The following is a 17,629-nucleotide window of genomic DNA, read 5'->3' as shown; positions in this document are numbered from 1 at the left end:
CAGGCAGGAATCAGATCTGTTGTTTCCCTCTCCTGTCTGCTCTTCTGTTTGACTTTAGAGATAACCTTGTGGCTGCTTTGCCCGGGAGCCAGTGTTCCCCATCTACAGGGGAAAACATGCCCTCCGAGTTCTACCACAGCCCTATGAAATCAAACTTCTTAAGAATGAGGCTGTGATTTTTAACACACTGACATTTGAGAAGCACTCGTCTAGCCTAAAAGAGTCATGGAGATTTCAGTCTTTTCCTAACTTCCCCACCCGCCTCTCTCCACCAGGGCCACGAGAAGGCCACATATGCGATATCAACTTTGCAACAAGGCATGGTAGAACACGGGATCCTAAAGAAAGCGATTACCACCTTCAGCGGATCCCAAACACCAGTCACGGAAATCACCCCGGGAGCTTGTTAAACATCTATTCCTGAGCCCCACCCCTAAGGATTTTGATTCAGTAGATTTGGGGTGGGGCTTGGACTATGTATTTGTAACCCCTACACCCACCCGCTTCGGGAATTCCCAAGATGTAGCCCCTGGTTCAATTCAATGGCCAGCCCTGTCTGATGAGAACACAGCAGGCCCAGCAGTTCTGTTGAGTTCCGTGTCTGCCAGTGGCTGGGTGGAGCACAGAGTTACCATGGGTAAGAGGAACCGGTGTGGACACAGCCCAGGGGGCTTGAATGTGGGACTCTGGGCTTGAGCTGGAGTCCCCGCAGAGGTTCATTTGCATCTCATTAGTATGCACCTTGATGCTCCCAAATCATCCCTAACCCCTCTCTTGCCTCTGGCCCTACAGTTCAGGTTCAGCCAGCTCCACAGCAGGACCGCCAACAGCGGAGGGAGCTGCCTGTCTTGCCCCACTGCTAGAACCAGCTCCTCACCTGCCAAGCAAGGCCTGCCTACTTGCCAGCTTTGTCCTAAGCTGTTCTGCTCAGAGAGGATTGGACTTGGACAGACAGACAGCACTGCTGGGCTGGGTTCAGCCAGAGGGAGAATGATGGAACTGGGGATGAAGGCTTTGCTGAGAATCTGTGTTTGCTGGTGGGAGAGGACATACGGTTATATGATCCCTGGTGTGGGGGAAGGATCATAAAACTCTCCCCCTCCCAAGAGCTCTTTCCACGCTGTGGGCACCGTCGCGGAGCAGGCCAGGGAACTGCTAGACACCCAGGTTATCTGAGTTTTAATCCTGCTTTGGCCGCAAACTAGCTGTGTGAACTTGGAGCTTAGGTAACCTCTCTGAGTCTCATTTATCCCTTCTGCAAAATGAGGATAATTACAGGGTTGCTGTAAACCAGCTTAAAAGTGATAATGCCTGCCAAGCACATACCACAGGGCCTGGCGCATAGTAAATGTTCAGTAAACATCAGCTATGACCAGGGCCTGTGCCTCTGTAAACATTTCCTATTCCCCAAATGTCGCCTTCTTCAGAGCATCATTTGACAACAGCTCAGTGGAGGGTTACCCAGGAAGGCAGGAGAGCAGGGACTAGTTCCAATTCCCAGATGGACAAGTGGAGTCCCCATGAAATGAGGGGGTTTGCTCAGGGGTCTCCGGCTTGATCCCCTCCCGGGCCCTCTGATATATTACCAAGGCCCCTCGGCACCAAAGGAGTGCTAAATGCTTTGCATGCATAAGCTCATTGAATCCTCCAAGTAGGTAACCGCTGCCAGCCCCATTTCACAAATGGGGAAACGGAGGCTCGGAGAGAGGAAGCCAGGCCCCCAGCCGAAAGCACAGGCAGGATGGGAGGGCAGGTCTGACCCCGAAGGCTGGCTCCTTCCCCTGCACTCTCCTGGGTAGGAGACCCTGCCTTGTGTGGGTTCTGAGGAGCCCCAGGTTGGGAGAGGAGCCGGGTTGCAGGGAGCCAGTGCAAAGCAGGGCAAAGCACCCAGGATGGGGAGACCGGGTTCTGGTTCCAGGTGCGCCACCAACGTGTGATGTGACTTAGTACGTAGCACTATGGGACTTCCCTTCTTGGGGCATAGTTTTCCGATCTCTACAAAATGGAGATTAGATTCCTAGCAGTTTGTAAACTGTGCCCTAGGGAGGCTTGGGAACTTCACAGGGATGTCTCAGAAGGTGAAGGTGGGAACGAATGGGCACGGGACTCAGGGCAGCAGCTGGGTTTCAATCCAGTTTCCATAATGATAACGATCGTTTTTAAATAACAGCCAATATTTATTTAGCGGTTGCTAGGTATCATGCACTGTGTTAACTGCTTAATGTGAATTATCTAGTCGAACCTTCAGAACTATCTGAGGTGGGTTCAGTTAGTATCTCTCTTTTAAAGATGAGGAAAACAGAGGCTCAGAGATCCAAGTCATCCTGTTGGAACTTGATGTCTAGACGTCTGAAAACTCATTCATAGTTCCTGGAAAGACACAGGATTTCATTGGATCAAAGAGTTTCAAGGAACACAGAAGAGGAAGGACCCCGCCGGATGAAGTCCATGCAGCAGGGACATTCTGGCCTCTGCAATCTGTTCTGCCCTCTGAAAGGAGCTTTCCGGTCCTCCGGTGGAGTCTATCTCTTGACTTCAGAACACAACCTTCCAGGCTTGCAGAGAGCCACCCCCAAACCCAGGCCTTCAGGGCAGCCTCCTCCCATACAGGAGGCCTCCTGGTCCCTGCCTGGCCAGAGGCTGCCCCACCAGGAGGAGAGACTCCAGGGTTCCCCCTGGCCTTCCCATAGGGCTGAGTTCACACTGTGCCCTGATGGATCCCAAGGCACAAACGCAGAACTTAGAGGAGGTGCTCTGTTCCTCTTGCTTTGTCTCCAGAGCTTCTAAATGATAAATAGGTTCAATGCCCTGCTGAACTGGAGCTGGTTTTGCTCTTACAAACCTCTCTGGACAGAGAGCCCTGGAAGAAGTGGGGCAGGATTCGCCCTCCGTCCAAGCCCTCTGATCCTGGGATGCCCTCTGATTTAGGGAGTTTTCAGCTCCAGATGCAAAGCTCATGGACCCATATAGGCAACCCCAAGACGAAGAGATCCCTTGCTCTCTCTGGGGCTCAGTGAGTGTCAGGGGCTCCAAACTCAAATGTCTACAGCTGGCGGGAGCCTCAGGGCTGAAGCAGGCCCGGTGTGTGAACAGGAGGCCATCCTGGATTGTATTTTCTTCACAGTTTGGAAAGAGGTGTAGGTACAGATATGTGTCTCTTCTATTAGAAAACTACCTTGGAGATAAACGGTAGCTGAAATGGCCTCCACATCTGGGAGAGCTTGGGGAGGGGGGACTAGAGAGCCCAGGCCCCATCTAAAGGGGGCAGCCACCACTCAACTCCAGCCAACCATGCCATGGGTGGACACAGACAGTGCCCTCCACTTTGGTAAACAGAAGTTGGAATCTAGATTTTTGGGTGAAGCTTCCCAATGTTTATATATTAAGTAATTAAGTAGAAAACCATCAAACAACAAAACAATGTATTATAGGCCCAACAAAACTAATGGCAGCTGGACAGCTTACACACCACCCCTTGGCCACAGGGGAGGGTCTTGAAGGGCTCTAAGATTTTATGTCCAGCAGCACGACCCTCCCTCCTTCTGCTCCTTACAGAACCATCATGTAAATCCTGTGATGGGATCCCACCTCACTACAGGTCTTTTCTTTGGGCTGAATTGCCTTGGGCCACCTCCCTGATCTTGCAGGTACCCCTCTCTCCTTGCTCCCTCTAGTCTGTCTGCAGTCTCCTTGCTCCTGCCCCAGAGCCTTTGCACTGTCTGTTTCTTCTGCCTGGAACTCTTTCTCAAGATGGCTTTGTGGCCCTCCCTCTGCTCAAATGTCACCTTGTCACGTAGGATTTCCCTGACCGCCCTTTCAAAAACAGCGCCCCCTCCATCACTCTCTAACCTTGCCTTGCATGATTTTCCTTCATATCACTTTTCATCACCTGACGATAGAGTATATTTTTTAATTTATCATCGCCCTCTCTCTGCCACTAGAATCCAATCCCCACAAGAGCAGGGACCTCACCTGTCCTATTCTCTGTTCTAGAATGCCCTCACAGGGTAGGCCCTCAAAAAAGAAGTATTGAGTGAGCGAGTGAATAAATGACTTTGGCAGAGGAAGTCCAATAACAAAACACTTTCTCATCATCTCCCACTTTGTCTCTTTTCTTCCTTAAAGCCCAGGTGCCTGGAAGCCCTGTGTTTCCTTCAAATGTCTATCTCCCCAGGGTCACATTCTGACTTTCAAGGGCCCTAGTCACTTTAGCTTTTGTGGGCCCCTTCCTCCATGAAAAAAATTAGAAATTATATTTAAGGACAACATTGGTATAAAGATGAATCTATGGGCTAGTGGCTCCCACACTGGACAGCTCAGACATAGAACATTTCCATCACTGTAGAAAGTTCTGATGGAGTGCTGCTCTAGAGAATCAGCCCCAGCCACTCCAGCCCCCTCTGAGTCTCCCTTCTTGGAATATGGATTCCTGTTCTGGGTCAGTACTTGAATCCACAACCTACTAGATGGGTAAACCCAGGCAAGAGCCTTCCATTGATCTGAGCTTCAGTTTCTCATTTACAAAATGACAGTGATAATAAGTGTCACACTAAGGATGAGGTTGATACAATAACTAACTGGCACTGAGTGTTTCCTGTGCTGGGAATGTACAATGCATTGACTCTTGCAGCCTTCTCAGCAGTTCCATGAGATAGCTGCTACTCTCATTTCCCCTTTTTCTGGGACCAGAGAGGTTAAATAACTGCGCAAGGTCACACCGCTGTTGAGTAGGATTTGAAAGCAGGCGTATCCGACTCTAGAGACCACTTTCTTACTATTAATTCTATCCAATAATGGGTCTTCTCCCCAAAGACCAAGTGAGAAAATGCATGCAGATGTGTTTTGAAAACATATAGATTACCATCCAGATGTAAGACAGTATAATTTTTGTCATCAATAATAATAACCAGAATACTGATAGAAAAGGGGACCCCAAGTCCCAGCTCCCTTTCACCCATGCCCTAGGCGAGAACTTCCTTTTCAGTCGTTTCTCTTCCCCTTAGTTCCAGGCTTGGGTAGGCCTTGCTTTTACAAGCAGCTCTCCTGAGACTGCCTCCCAGTCCACTGGTGGTTCCAGCTGCCTTTTACCAAGCCATTATTGGTCCTAATAAGGTGTTACTCTGCGTCTTTCCTCCCTATGCTTTCTCCTATCATATTAGCTGTCTTTCCTCCAGCCCTGGGAAGTAGGTAGAAGTAGCTATTATTATCTCCATTTTACAGACAGGTAAATTGAGGCTCAGAAGAAGTTCTGTGGCCTTCCCAAGGTCACATGGCCCATCCAGGGCTCAAGCCTCTGGTCCTTTTCCTGCTCATACCCAGTTCTTTGATTTGTTTTTGTTACACGAGAACCCAGCAGCGGCTGCCTACAAACTAGCACAGGACTCAAGTGTTCATCCAAGTTTCTTAGAAGTAAATCAGTCCCTCCTACCAATTCCTGAATTCCAGTTGGCTTAAACCAATAGAGCTGGTGTTCAAGCCCAGTCCACACTAGAGTGGGAATCTTGAATGTGAAAATTCCCCTTTTGATCTGATGTTAGATTACTCTTCCTAGCATATAGTTCTGCTCTGGTCCTGCCTCTTCTCTAAAACTTTCCATGGCTCCCAAAGACTAAGTAGAAAAATTATTTCAGTAGCTAAAGACTTCCTAACAAGCAGGTACCTGGAATGTCAACATTCTTTCACTTACAGTTTTACTCTGGCTCAAAGGCACAACCCCTCCTAATTCCTGCTCCCTGGTCCCACCCTCCCCCCACTTCCCAGCCTTTGTCATAAACAGAATATATTTAGGATTCTTTCTTGAGAGCCATAGGAGCCAGCCCTAACACTGGATGCCTGGGACAGAGATGGGGGATGGGGGTGGGAGGTCAGAAAATAAATGCTGAGGGCACCCAAATCCTTTGTAAATTCACATTCAGATTTTGGGGGGAGAGTATGGACATTCTCCAATCCAGAGGGATGAATCCAGTGACTCCTTCTTTCAGGAAAGACTCTCCAAACTTTGAAAAATATCTTCCCTCTTTGCTTCTCCCCTCAGTCTAGGAAATCCAGAGCACTCAGCTTCAGGAGATCCGGCTCTCTGTTATCAGTACAGCCGCCCCCTTCTGGGTGGCCTTGGGTGTGCCAGGCAAACCTCAGTTTGTCTTACCTGAGAAATGGGAGTAAAAGGACAGATGCGTTTCCTAGGAGTATGCTGTGGCTATTAGTTAATGTCTGTGTCATGCCTAAGAAAAGGGAAGCTGCTGGGCCATGAGGGAGAATGTCATTGCTGATCTGTGCCTGGGTGATGGGAGGAATTTCATTGTCAGAAACAAAGCCTGGGGACTTCCTTGGTGGCACAGTGGTTAAGAATCCACCTGCCAATGCAGGGGACACGGGTTCGATCCTTGGTCCAGGAAGATCCATATGCCGTGGAGCAACTAAGCCCGTGTGCCACAGCTACTGAGCCCACATGCTGCAACTACTGAAGACTGCGTGCCTAGAGCCCGTGCTCCGCAACAAGAAAAGCCACTGCAATGAGAAGCCCGTGCACCTCAACGTACAGTAGCCCCTGCTCGCCGCAACTAGAGAAAGCCCGTGGGCTGCAATGAAGACCCAACGCAGCCAAAAATAAATTAAAAAAAGAAAGAAAGAAACAAAGCCTGGCATTTTGAACAAATTTGGTAGGAGCTTCTTTAGCGGAAGTTTGATTTGGCTTTGAATTTCTTCAAGTACATCTGCTTCCCCGTGGAAGGGATAGAATTACCAACAGTGTCACAGGCTCCTAGAACTAAAATGCCTGAGCCACTGCTCATGGACCATTACGGATACAGGTCACAGAGCATTAGAATCACAGAACACCCAACCACACCGCTTAGAACATGTAGGCGGGACACAGGACGTTAGCATAGCAGAGCCCCCGCTTATCAGATCTGGAGGGGCTCTTAGTCCAGTTTTTCAAACCTGTGCTTCCCAAGGGAGTGAGGGACAAACCTGGGGGCAGGGTCCTAGGCCTCGAGCCCTGCTTCAGTAGTGCAGCTCTGCTTTTATCTGTTTATAGGCTGTGTTTCCAAGTACAGTTTCATCAGGAAAAAAGAGATTCTGCCCCTGAAAGCAATAGAGGGGTCTGAAATCACAGATCCATTCCCGCCCCTTCCCCCAACATACACACATCATTTACAGATGAAGAAGGAGGTCCAGAGGGCTTAGGTGACTGATTTGACCAGTCACAGGAATAAGTGACTTTAGACCTAGGTCTCCTGAGAGCCAGGTCAGCTTACTACACTGACCACTGAATAGGCATCGCGAATGATTTTCCTGATCCACAGCCAGAGGCAATCCCATAGGCCTGCACAAGCCGAAGAACCTACCAGTATAAGATGGAAAGGACTTTAGAGCTCTCCTTGTTTCCCCCAAGGGCACCTATCCCGCTAGAGTAGCATATCCTTCCTGAGTGGCCACAGAGAATCTGCTTGGATTCCCCCAGTGACGGGGAGCTCTCCACATTGTGAGATGAGTCGTTCCAGAATTGCACTTGAGATCACTAACCAAGAAAATGAGGATAGATCTCAGAGCACTTATCCTGCCAGTTGTGTTCAGACTTTTATCAATGACTCGGATAAAGACATAGATGTTACAACCACCAAGTTTCTGAACGTTAGAATTAAGATTCTGGGATGCTGGGGCAGTGAGTGAAACACAAGGAGAAATGAATCACTGTCTCATTAAAATCCTACGTCATTTAGTTGCAGAAGATCAGCCTGCACAAGAACAGATTGGAGAAGATGTGAAAAGACATCTGAGAGTTTTCATTACCCACAAACTCAACAGTGAATAGTCTGAGCTGGCTGCTAAAAAGTAATAGTACTTCGTAATATTTTTCAAAAATTGTGTCACATGTCACGTTCAGCATTTATGTACATTAACTCATTTCATTCTCAAAATGGTATTATGAAGTCAGGAAACTAAGAATCAGAGAAGGTAAGCCACTTGCCCAAAGTCACACAGCCGGAAGCTTTGTCCTGTGAACCACCTTCTGCTGCCTTCCCCATGCATGAAATGGGGTTGGGAGTTACATGGAGACAGAGTTTGATTCACACCTATGTCCTAAAAGGGTCCATTCACGAAACCCCACACCTGCACTTGCTCATACCCGTGTACACACAAGCCCCACAGCTACCAGTTTATTTACTCACACAGTATGCATTCTTCCAAGCAGGCGCACACAATTATTCAAAATTGCCTCCTAAGTGTGTATGTGTGTGTGTGTGTGTGTGTGCTTTCTTGCAAATGTGCACATTCACCCACATGCAGATTTCTCTCTGAGTCTGGGGAGCCAAGGGCATGAGGCCCCACCCCAGACAAGCGCCTGCTCGCAGCTTCCCAGCAGAGCCTGCGGCTGGGCCAGCAAGCTTAGACTTGACCAGGGACCAGCGGATTCCTGCTCCACTGGGGCGCAAGCTGGGCCTTCTCCAGGGGGTTCAGTCTACCCCACCCTCACCCCGACCTCAGGCTTTGATTCTGCTTTGGCTTTGAGACTAATATTTATTGAGTGCTTTTCTATGGGCCAGGCACCAATGCTAAGCATATTAATGTACACGATCGTATTTCATCTTCATAAAACCCCAGGAAAGAAGTACTGTTAATAGCCCCATCTTACAGGTGAGGAAACTGAGGTTCAGAGAGGTTAAATTCCCCAAGGTTATACAGTTAGCAAGTGGTGGAGTTGGGCTCGAACCCAAACAGTTGGATTTACAGGTGCACACAGTTTCTCTTTCTGGCAGCATGGTTGGGAGGAAAGAACCTGGCTCTGGTTCTCACCCTGTGACTTTGGGCAAGTCCCTTTCTTTTTGGGGGACTTTATTTTCCATCATCAAAAAGGAAGGAATGATCGCTAAAGGTTCTTTCAGCTTTCACTTTGTCATTGCTTTCCCTAAGTCCAGATCCTTTCATTTTTCAATTAGTATTTATTGAGCTCTGTTATGTACCAGGCACTGATCTAGGCACTGGGAATTCGTGCATGAATAAGATCAAAAAGCTCCTGTCTTCATGGAACCTAGCATCTAGGGCAGGAGACAGTAAACAAATAAATAAGAACATAATGGGAGGTGACAAGTGCCATGGAGAAAATGGGGTGATGTGATAAAGAAGGGCTTTAGGAAGGAGGCTACATCAAACTGGGGGTTAGGCAGTGACATTAGAGGTGAGAAATGGATAATAACAAGAAGCTAGCCATGGGAGAATCTTAAATAGAGGGAAACAGCAAGTGCAAAGGCCCTGAGGCAGATCCCAGTTTAGTATGTTTGTAGAGGAGAAAGAAGGCCCTTATGGCTGCAGCTTGGTGAACAATGGGGAGAGTGGTGGGAGGTGTCACTGGAGATACAGGCAGGGCCCAGATGGTGGGGAGCCTTCTAGGCCATGATAACAAGTTCAGATTTTCATCTAAATGCTGTGGGAAGCCACTGGAAAATTTTAAGCAGGGAAGTGATAAGAACTGATCTATGTTTTCACAAGATGTTTCAAAATAGTGGTCCTAGGTGGTATGAGGTGGGAGGGTAGCCCAGGGAGCCCATATGCCCCTGCACCCTGTAAGCCTGTTCACCTGCCCAGGTGTGGTGCCAGAAACAAATATCAGACACAGGCCCTTCCCCCAGCAAAGCACTCACCAGGTCTGTGGGTCCCACGGCTTGAACACAGCCATGGGCACCAAACCCCTACACAAGGGTGCACCCCCTTTGGCATCTTATTGCCCCCGAGGGAGACCCCATCCCTGCTCCCTTCCCTACAGCTCATCTTAAGGACTCCGGCTCTCAAGGCACCCCTGCAGCTGCTGAGCGGAGTGTCTTGTTGGGACCTGCCCTCCACAGGTGCTGACCTGGTGAACAGGAAGCTTTCCCCAAATCAGGGCAGGCAGCGCTGGGAGGTTGCACGCACCCTGGGCTCGCCGGGCCAAGGAGTGAGTGTGGACCTGGGACCGGGGTAAGCACTCATTTCCCCCCTGGGTCTTCAACTTCAAAAGCAATGCCATCCTGGGGGAAGGGGTAGGGTCCAAATGATTCAGGGGTGTCCTCGTGCTTGCAGCAGATTGTGTCAGGGATGGGTGAGTGTGGCTTTTCCCTGTGGTCGGGTCCTTCATGGGCTGTGGTGGCAAGCAAGGGGTGACAGCAAGGGGGCAGGAAGGGTGGGGAGTAGACAGCATCTTTTTCTGTCCCTGGCTTTAGAACCCTAAGCATAGAATCTACCTCCATCCTGCCCCCTTTCTTCTGAGGTGCTGGGTTTAGGGCGCCGCCAACAGGATCTCAAGCGAGGGATGGTGGCAGGGAGGCTGGAAGGAGGAGGCTTTCAGAGGCCAAGTTAGGTTGGCTTTTCCATTTCTGCCTCCACCCTCCTTCCCATGTTGGGATGCAACCCACGAGGTCTTAAAGAACCTGCATTTGGTTCTCTCAGGACTCTGGAAAGACAAGGATCCAAGCCTCTCCCTTTCCCCCTTGCCTGGAAGTTTAACTCTTCCTTGCCTTTGAAGACCAAGGCAACTGGAAAAACAAGTTTTGCCTGTTTCCTCCAAGAATGCTCGGCACATCTGGCTGGTAGCCATGAACTCCACGGAGTCAAGACTCCCAAGGGCAGGCCGGCCACCAGCCTGGTGTACGCAGCCTCACACATTGCTTCTAGAAGACCCGGTTTGGCAACCGAACTCTGCCCTACCCGGTCCCCCTCCCCATCCTCGGCTCTGATGAGTCTCACATTTTGACCCAGGCTGGAGTTCAGGGATGAGGCATTCGGGAAGTGGCAAGGGAGAGGATGCAGAAGAGAAGCAGCTCTTAGAGGGTGAAGCGTTCACTCACGGTTAGTTCAACAATCTCCAGGGGTTGGTTCTTACCTGGCCACCCACCTTGGGACTTGGGGCAAGACCCCTCCCCCACCTGGGGCTCTATTTCCCTATCTAGGCATAAGAAGGGGGATCTGAGCTCCATCATCTCTCAGGTCCATTTCAGCTCTGACATTCCAGGAAGGGAGGGGTTTTCTCTGTTCAGGGTTACAAGATGAGTCAGAATCAGGCTCTGTCCAAAGGGACTTGTGGTGGGATAGGTGGAGGTAAGCCTGGGATGGGGTAGCAGCCCTGGCCTGTGATGCAAGGAGCTCCAGGTCTAATTCTTGCTTCGTTTCTATCTAGCTGTAAGGCCCTGGGCAGGTCCCTTCACTTTATGAAACTTAGATTCCTATGACTAATAATAACTAATATTACATTAAAACTTACTATGTGCCAGGCACTATGCTAGGTCATTTACCTTTGTTATTTCACTTAATTTTCACAACAATCCAATGAGGTAGTTAATATCCTTATTCCTATTCTACAGAAGAGGAAATTGAGTCTCACAGAGGTGAAATGGCCTGCCTACAAAGTCACCCAGTTAGTAAGTGGTGGAGCCAGGCCTGACAGCCTAGCAGCCTGACGCCAGGCCTGTGATCGTGATCCCTTTGCTTTTCTGCAGCCCCTACGTGTGCAGACACAGCTCAGTTCAACTGGAGCTGAGCTCTGATGGAGGGGTCTTGTCAGAAGTACTTAGGGCCAGACTGCTAAGCTTGGGTACCTGGTCAGAATGATTCCACCATCACTGGGGAGACATTGAAGGTTTGGGGAAAAGGAGAGAAGTGGTAAGGACAGTGTTGTATCTGCCGGATGCCCTTCAGAAAGCCCTTAAACTAGTCTGTTATTCTTTGAACACAAGGTTTTGCAATCTCAGCCCTACTGACTTTGCTGCGGGGATCTGTCCCGTGCACTGTAGGATGTTTAGCAGCATCCCCGTCCTCTATCTACTAAATGCCAGTAGCACCTCCTGCACACAAGCTGGGGTAGACAAAAATACCTTCAGACGTTGCCAAATATCTCCTGAGGGGCAAAACCACCCCAGTTAAGAACCACGGCTGTAGGAACCATTTCTTTGCTAACTTGTACCCTTTCTTTTTCTGCCCAGGGTTTCGGGAGGTTTTCCATCATGATTATTGCCTTGCTGGGGTTTGCCATTTTCTTGCTTCATTGTACAACTTGTGAGAAACCCCTAGAAGGGATCATCTCATCAGCCTGGCGTTTCACACACCCCCTTTATAATGTGACCATCTATGAAAACTCTGCTCCCAAGACCTACGTGGAAAGCTCTGAGAAAATGGGCATCTATCTCACAGACCCCCAGTGGGCAGTGAGGTACCGGATTATCTCTGGAGATGTGGCCAACGTGTTTAAAACAGAGGAGTACATGGTAGGCAACTTCTGCTTTCTGAGAATAAGGACAAAGAGTAGCAACACAGCCCTTCTGAACAGGGAGGTGCGAGACAGCTACACCCTCATCATCCAAGCCACGGAGAAGACCTCGGAGTTAGAAGCTCTGACCCGCGTGGTGGTCCACATCCTGGACCAGAATGACCTGAAGCCCCTCTTCTCCCCGCCTTCATACCGAGTCACCATCTCTGAGGACATGCCCCTCAAGAGCCCCATCTGCAAGGTGAGCGCCACGGATGCCGACCTGGGCCGGAACGCCGAGTTCTATTACACCTTTAACACGAGGTCGGAGATGTTTGCCATCCATCCCACCAGCGGGGTGGTCACCTTGGCCGGGAGGCTCAACGTCACCTGGCGAGGGAAGCATGAGCTGCAGGTGCTGGCTGTGGACCGCATGCGGAAGATCTCAGAGGGCAACGGATTTGGTAACTTGGCAGCACTGGTCATCCACGTGGAGCCTGCCCTCAGGAAGCTCCCGGCCATTGCCTCAGTGGTCTTGGCTACACCAGAGAGCAGTGATGACGCCACCTATGCCACGGTGGTGGTGGATGCAGAGAGCTCAGGTGGTGACGTGGACTCGCTGGAAATTGTTGGTGGTGACCCTGGAAAGAACTTCAAAGCCATCAAGTCTTACGCCCGGAGCAGTGAGTTCAGTTTGGTTTCCGTCAAAGACATCAACTGGATGGAACACCCTCATGGATTCAACCTCAGCCTGCAGGCCAGGGGTGGGAGCAGACCTTCTTCTTCTTCCCAGATCAGGGGCTTTCACCTACCTCCTTCCAAACTGGCTTCCCTCAAATTTGAGAAGGCTGTTTACAGAGTGCAGCTTAGTGAGTTTTCCCCTCCTGATAGCCGTGTGGTGATAGTGAAAGTAACCCACGCCTTCCCCAGCCTGAAGTATGTTCTAAAGCCATCCTCAGAGAGTGCAGCGTTTAAACTGAATGCTCGCACGGGGCTGATCACCACCACGAAGCTCATGGACTTCCATGACCGAGCTCAGTACCAGCTACACATCAGAACCTCACTGGGCCTGGCCTCCACCACTGTGGTCATTGACATCATGGACTGTAACAATCATGCCCCCGTGTTCAACAAGTCCTCCTACTATGGCACCTTTGATGAGAACATCCCTCCAGGCACCAGCGTTTTGACTGTTACGGCCACAGACCAGGATCATGGAGACAATGGATACGTCACCTACTCCATCGCTCGCCCAAACTCTGTGCCCTTTTCTATCGACCCTTACCTGGGGATCATCTCCACCTCCAAACCCATGGACTATGAGCTCATGAACAGAATTTACACCTTCCAGGTATGGGCGTCAGATTGGGGATCCCCATTTCGCCAGGAAAAAGAAGTGTCTGTTTCCCTTAGGCTCAAGAACTTGAATGACAACAAGCCTATGTTTGAGGAAGTCAATTGCACTGGGTCTATCCATGAAGACTGGCCAGTAGGAAAATCAGTAATGACCGTGTCAGCTATAGATGTGGATGAGCTTCAGAACCTAAAATATGAGATTGTGTCAGGCAACGAACTAGAGTATTTTCATCTAAATCATTTCTCTGGAGTGATATCCCTCAAACGCCCTTTTAGGAACCATACTACTGGTCAACCCATCAACTATTCCCTGAAAATTACAGCCTCAGATGGGAAAAACTATGCCTCGCCCATGACTTTGAATGTTACTGTAGTGAAGGATCCTCATTTGGAGGTCCCTGTAAAGTGTGATAAAACGGGGGTGTTGACACATTTCACAAAGACCATCCTGCACTCTGTTGGGCTTCAGAATCAGCAGTCCAGTGATGAGGATTTCACTTCCTTAAGTGCATATCAGATCAATCATCATACCCCTCAGTTTGAGGACCACTTCCCACAGTCCATTGACATCCTTGAGCGTGCTCCTCTCAACACCCCCCTGGCCCACCTGGCAGCCACCGACCCCGATACTGGCTTTAACGGCAAACTGGTCTATGTGATTGCAGATGGCAATGAAGACGGCTGCTTTGACATTGAGCTGGAAACAGGGCTGCTCGCTGTAGCTGCCCCCTTGGACTATGAAGCCACCAGTTTCTACATCCTCAATGTAACGGTGTATGACCTGGGCACTCCCCAGAAGTCCTCCTGGAAGCTGCTGACGGTGAATGTGGAAGACTGGAATGATAATGCGCCCAGATTTCCTCCTGGTGGGTACCAGGTAACCATCTCAGAGGACGCAGAAGTTGGAACCACAGTTGCGGAGCTGAAAGCAAAAGATGCTGACTCGGAGGACAATGGGAGGGTTCGCTACACCCTGCTAAGCCCCACAGAGAAGTTCTCCCTCCATCCCCTCACTGGGGAACTGGTTGTCACAGGACCCCTGGACCGGGAATCAGAACCTCAATATATACTCAAGGTGGAGGCCAGGGACCAGCCCAGGAAGGGTCACCAGCTCTTCTCTGTCACCGACCTGATAGTCACATTGGAAGATGCCAATGACAACTCTCCCCAGTGCATTACAGAACTTCGCAGGCTTAAGGTCCCAGAGGATCTGCCGCCAGGGACCATTCTAACATTTCTAGATGCCTCTGATCCTGACCTGGGCCCTGCGGGAGAAGTACGATATGTCCTATTGGATGATGCCCATGGGACCTTCCACGTGAATCTCATGACGGGGGCACTCAGTCTGGAGAAAGAGCTGGACTTTGAGAGGAGGGCTGGGTATAACCTGAGCCTGTGGGCCAGTGACAGCGGGAGGCCCCTGGCCCGAAGGACCCTCTGCCACGTGGAGGTGATCGTCCTGGATGTGAACGAGAACCTCCACCCTCCCCGCTTTGCCTCCTTTGTGTACCAGGGCCAGGTGCGGGAGAACAGCCCCTCGGGAACCTCAGTGATGGCAGTGGCTGCCCACGATGAGGACAGTGGCTTGGACGGGGAGCTCCAGTACTTCCTGCGGGCTGGCACCGACCTTGCAGCCTTCAGCATCAACCAAGACACAGGTACTAGGAGTGGGATGGGATGGGAGGGCCAGGTGCTGGGAGAGGATGGGCCTAAGGGAATCAGGCACTGTCTTGAGAGAAGTCAGGCTATAGGCTAAAAAGAACAATAAATAGGGACACTCCTTCCTGTTCCTTTCATTTTATTTTTAATTTATATACATATATATATACACATATATATATAGTATATATATGTATATATACATATGTGGGTGTATGTATGTATATCCATTTAAGTTGAATCAACCATCTCACACACACTTGTATACACATACACACACACAAAAACATATGTTACATATATATGCTTATAAAAATAATGTATCATAGTTATAAAATTTTTATATATAATTTAAAAATGAATGTTTCTCTGTGTCCCATCTCCCCAGATATAATCTCTATTAAGAATTTGTCCTATAATCTTCTAAATTTTTCTCATTGCATCGGATATATTATCACTTTTCATTTTATTATTATTAAAACATAATACAACAGATACTAATTCTGAAACTTATTTTGTCACCAGGATATCTTATATGTCAGTACATATAAATCTCCTTCATTCTTTTTTAATGGCTGCATTTGTTCATATACTTTTACTCATATGCAATGAGTCTCTACAGGAAAAACTCTTAAAAAATGGAGCTCTTGGGTCAAAAGATAACATTAATAGATATATAATATCCATATATCCATATATCCATCATCCATAGATATATAATTAATATCAATGCTAATAGATATTTTCAAATTGTCCTCCAAAAAGGTGGCACCTTTGAAGCTCCACAGAAAATAAGTGCAATTCAGCAAACACTTACTGGGCACCCTCTACCTGTGAGGTCCTGAGATAGGCACCTTGGGAGAGATCCCAGGTGAATAAAAGTAGGTCCTTCTTGATGGGATGATTTCTCTCCGGGGTAGAGGGCAGGGTGATGTGGTTGAAAGAGCATTAGATTGAGAGTCAATTCTAGACCCAGCTCTTCTGCTTACTTGCTACATGATCTTGGTCAAGTCATGCTCTTTCTCTGGGCCTCAGTTTCCCCATCTGTCAAAGGAGTAAGGTTCCTTCAGCTCTGCAATGCTATGGCTCTGAGTACAGGCTCTGCCCTGTCATCTGGGTCTGTCCAGCTGAGTGTGACCCATAAGAACTTAGGCTACAAGCCTCTTCCACTCACTCTTGGACCCTCGACTTCTGGAACAGTGCTAGTTCATAATAAGCAATTTGTAGATGAGAGAACCAATGAATGACGCCAAGTCTCTAAAATCATGAAGATGAGGAGAGGGGAACAGCAATTTATTTATCAAACCCCTACCCTTGAATTGGTATCTATAAGGACTTGAAGCTTGAAGGAACCAGTCTAAGGACAAATGTAAGGAAATCCCACTTAGAGAATGTGAAATGAATCAATTGGACTCGGCTTGAAGTAGTCAGGAGAAAGCAGGTCAACTACCATGGTCTTCTGGAAACCCTGCATATGCCCACATGCCCCAGTCATGGGCCTATCTTAGTAGAGAAAGGCTCTGAGAGGTTCTACAATAAGGATATGAATTTCCCTGTGTTTAACTCAGCAGCTCCCATGCCATATCAGCCACAGTTCCCTTTTCTCGTGGAATAGTTATCAATATCCTTTCCACAGTACCATCTCAGGAGTGTTAGGTAAAGTGCTTTCTAAGGCTACTTTGAGCTCTAAACTATTTTGGGTTTGGTGATGGACTATCCCTAGGAATGATTCAGACTTCCGCACCCCTGGACCGAGAATTCATGTCCTGCTACTGGCTGACGGTACTGGCAGTGGATAGGGGTTCCACCCCCCTCTCTTCTGTAACTGAAGTCTACATTGAGGTTTTGGATGTCAATGACAACCCACCCCAGATGTCCAGCCCCGTGTTCTACCCCTCCGTCCGGGAGGATGCACCCCTGCACACCTCCGTGCTCCAGCTGGATGCCCGGGACCCGGACTCCAGCTCCAAGGGGAAGCTGACCTTCAATATCACCAGCGGCAACCAAATGGGATTCTTTGTTATTCATCCTCTCACAGGTAAGGACCTCAGAAATCTGGGTGCACAGGATTATCTACAACAGTGCTTCTCAAAGTGTGGTCCTAGAATGGCAACATGAGCATCACCTATGAACTTGTTAGAAAGTCAAGTTCTCAGGCCCCATCTTAGACCTACTCAATCAGAGCTCAGGGTGGGGACAAGAAATCTGTATTTTAATATGACGTCCAGAGGATTTTGATGTGTGCTAAGTTTGAGAAGTGCTGCTCAGCAAAGTCCATCTCTGTGGGAGAATAAGAATATGTGAGTTTTCTTTCCTTGGAGCCCGGGGAAGCTAAGCAGGTTCCCTAGGTGGTCAAGCTGGGACTATTTCAGACCTCCAAGTGCTCCCAACTGACCATTC

At 49.0% G+C, this 17,629-nt stretch overlaps 1 protein-coding gene across 2 annotated transcripts in view; it reads left to right on the top strand.

The window, feature by feature from the left end:
- The window catches only part of FAT2 (FAT atypical cadherin 2), an 86,334-nt gene that overhangs the window by 7,560 nt on the left and 61,145 nt on the right, over positions 1–17,629 (top strand). For both annotated transcript variants that reach the window (XM_019924765.3, XM_019924766.3), the window contains exons 2-3: positions 11,952–15,228; positions 16,953–17,267. In XM_019924765.3, the coding sequence (XP_019780324.2) occupies positions 11,973–15,228; positions 16,953–17,267 (3,571 nt within the window). In that variant the 5' untranslated portion in view covers positions 11,952–11,972. The remainder of the gene's footprint in view (positions 1–11,951; positions 15,229–16,952; positions 17,268–17,629) is intronic.

The sequence above is a fragment of the Tursiops truncatus genome, chromosome 3 (assembly GCF_011762595.2).
Source record: "Tursiops truncatus isolate mTurTru1 chromosome 3, mTurTru1.mat.Y, whole genome shotgun sequence".
NCBI classification, from domain to species: Eukaryota; Metazoa; Chordata; class Mammalia; order Artiodactyla; family Delphinidae; genus Tursiops; species Tursiops truncatus.
This window is presented reverse-complemented; position numbering and strand designations above follow the sequence as displayed.